At 45.7% G+C, this 2,311-nt stretch overlaps 1 protein-coding gene across 1 annotated transcript in view; it reads right to left on the bottom strand.

Moving 5' to 3' along the window:
- Window positions 1-450: 450 nt before the first annotated feature.
- The window catches only part of GUITHDRAFT_109538 (hypothetical protein), a gene marked incomplete at both ends in the record, with an annotated part of 2,918 nt that continues 1,057 nt past the window's right edge, over window positions 451-2,311 (bottom strand). Inside the window, 6 exons of the mRNA XM_005831340.1 lie at window positions 451-553; window positions 605-866; window positions 1,079-1,217; window positions 1,444-1,489; window positions 1,541-1,611; window positions 1,667-1,777. Coding sequence (XP_005831397.1) covers window positions 451-553; window positions 605-866; window positions 1,079-1,217; window positions 1,444-1,489; window positions 1,541-1,611; window positions 1,667-1,777 — 732 coding nt within the window. The remainder of the gene's footprint in view (window positions 554-604; window positions 867-1,078; window positions 1,218-1,443; window positions 1,490-1,540; window positions 1,612-1,666; window positions 1,778-2,311) is intronic.

The raw sequence follows: 2,311 nt of genomic DNA, 5'->3' as shown, positions 1-2,311 counted from the left end.
TCCTCCTCCTCCTCCTTCCGCCTTCCCCTATCACCGTTGACAACTATTCCAGTTCCCAAGTTTTCTTCGATAGTTGTTGTCATCGAAATCATGTTACCCCATCTACTTCATCATCAACAGCAACCACCACCAACCCTCCGCCGCCACCACCAAAATTTCCATCATCATCATCATCATCAGCCTCAGCAGCATCATCATCTCCAACTCCATCATCATCATCTTCACCATCATCATCATCGCCATAATCATCATCATCATCATCATCATCATCTCCATCATCATCATCATCATCATCATCATCATCATCATCATCATCATCATCATCATCATCATCTCCATCATCATCTTCATCATCATCATCATCATCATCTCCATCATCATCATCATCATCATCACCTGTCAACGATCGAAAGGTGTGTTGTCCCAACTCTGCAAACCTCTCAAACTCCCTCACACTAACCCAGCAAGCACCAACTTGTCCTTGTAATCAGCAAGCCAAGTATCATCAGAGATCTTGCTGAAATTGCCAGGAGGCAGGGGAACAGGAGCAATCCTACTCATAACATCAGCGAAGCTTGTCAGTTCTCAATCTCAACATCATCACCTAAACAGATTGCTGAACCGATCTCTTCGCGCATTCGCATAATCCTTGCTCAACAACCCTATGGCTCTACATCCTGAAATTTGCCTCCCTCCGCTCATTGCAAACTTCCCCTCCTCCGACCCTCCGTCTTGCATTTCCCACCCGCATCCAATCGGACAGGTCGAGCTGCTGGTAAACTGCTGACAGTACTCGTCGTTTTCATATCTCACTGGGATGTCAACCCAGTCGGAATCAGCAAGATATTTGTTCCTGTCCGCCCATGCTGAGCAAGCTGATCAGATGGAGACGATCGGAGATGAGAACAAGACAAACATGTCGATGAAAAATCAAAAATGTACACCTTGGAATCAGCACAGGTGCGAGTACAAAGACAAGGGCAATCCAATGATATACAATGATGACAAACTGAACAGAAAACAGACTTTGAAACTCGAACCAGGTAACCTTTCTCCCTCTCCTGAAACAATATCTCACCCATGTTCATCCCATCGATCATACGGTGCAGATTCTCTACGCCGTGCTTCGGCATGCTCTTCAAGTCAAACCCTTCCATGACGTTGAGAGCGTTCGCCATCGTCACTCCTCCTGCCGACGGCGGGCTCATCCCCAACACCTGAGTAATGACATCAGGGAAGAGAGAGTGGGAGGAGGAGGAGGAGGACAGGTAAGAGGAGGAGGAGGAGGAGGAGGAGGACAAGCAGGAGGGAGAGACAACGAGGGGAAGAGACGATGACGAGAGAAAGGAAGAGAAAAGCAAAGACAACAGAAAGAAAAAACGCGAAAGAAGAGGAACAACAGCAATTTTTCAGCATCTGAAACGAATTTCTCCTTCTTCACACCTGATATCCTCGATAGGTTGTGTTAACCACTCTCCTCCAAACTGCCCTGCAACTCAAATGTAAGGTGAATGTGATATGATACACATTCAGAACATACTTGTAATTTGAAAGATCTTCCATCGTCAACAAACCAGCTCTGATAGTCTTTGGGGGACCGGAACTTCTCAACTGCACGAACCAACATGTAACTCGCTGCAATGATGGTGAAAGATGGTAATTGTACCGTATCAACAATGTCTCTTCCTATTTGACCTTGATAGAAAAGTTGACTCCCTTGCTTTCCCAGCGCCTCCAAGGTATTCGCAAGGTCTGGATTCTTGAAAATTTCTCCGTTCTGCCACGTTATGTTCAATCATATGCTTCCTCAATTCTTTGATATCACTGGGCGATCACAAAAGTAGCAACAACAATGAAAAAAGTCTTGTTTCGTCATCGTCATCGTCGTCGTCATCATCACCGTCATCATCACCACCACCATCATCATCATCATCATCATCATCATCATCATCATCATCACCACCACCATCATCATCATCACCACCATCATCATCATCATCATCATCATCATCATCATCATCATCACCACCACCATCATCATCATCATCATCATCATCATCATCATCATCATCAGAACCTCCTACATCATCTACATCTCAAGCATCATCATCTCAATGATCATCATATCCACCACCATCATCGTCATTGCCTCCGACCTTCAATTTCGGTGCGTCACATTTGCTATTGAGGAAGAGTTTACAGCTTGCTTCGTGATTTCTCAGTCTAGGAATAGCCGCCTGACATCACTCGTCAATGTAATCTCCTCCTCCTCCTCCTCCTCCTCCTCCTCCTCCTCCTCCTCCTCCTCCTC

The sequence above is a fragment of the Guillardia theta genome, assembly GCF_000315625.1.
Source record: "Guillardia theta CCMP2712 unplaced genomic scaffold GUITHscaffold_40, whole genome shotgun sequence".
In the NCBI taxonomy this organism is placed as follows: Eukaryota; class Cryptophyceae; order Pyrenomonadales; family Geminigeraceae; genus Guillardia; species Guillardia theta.
Note: the sequence above shows the minus strand (reverse complement) of the source record. Positions and strands in the feature narration are given on the sequence as shown.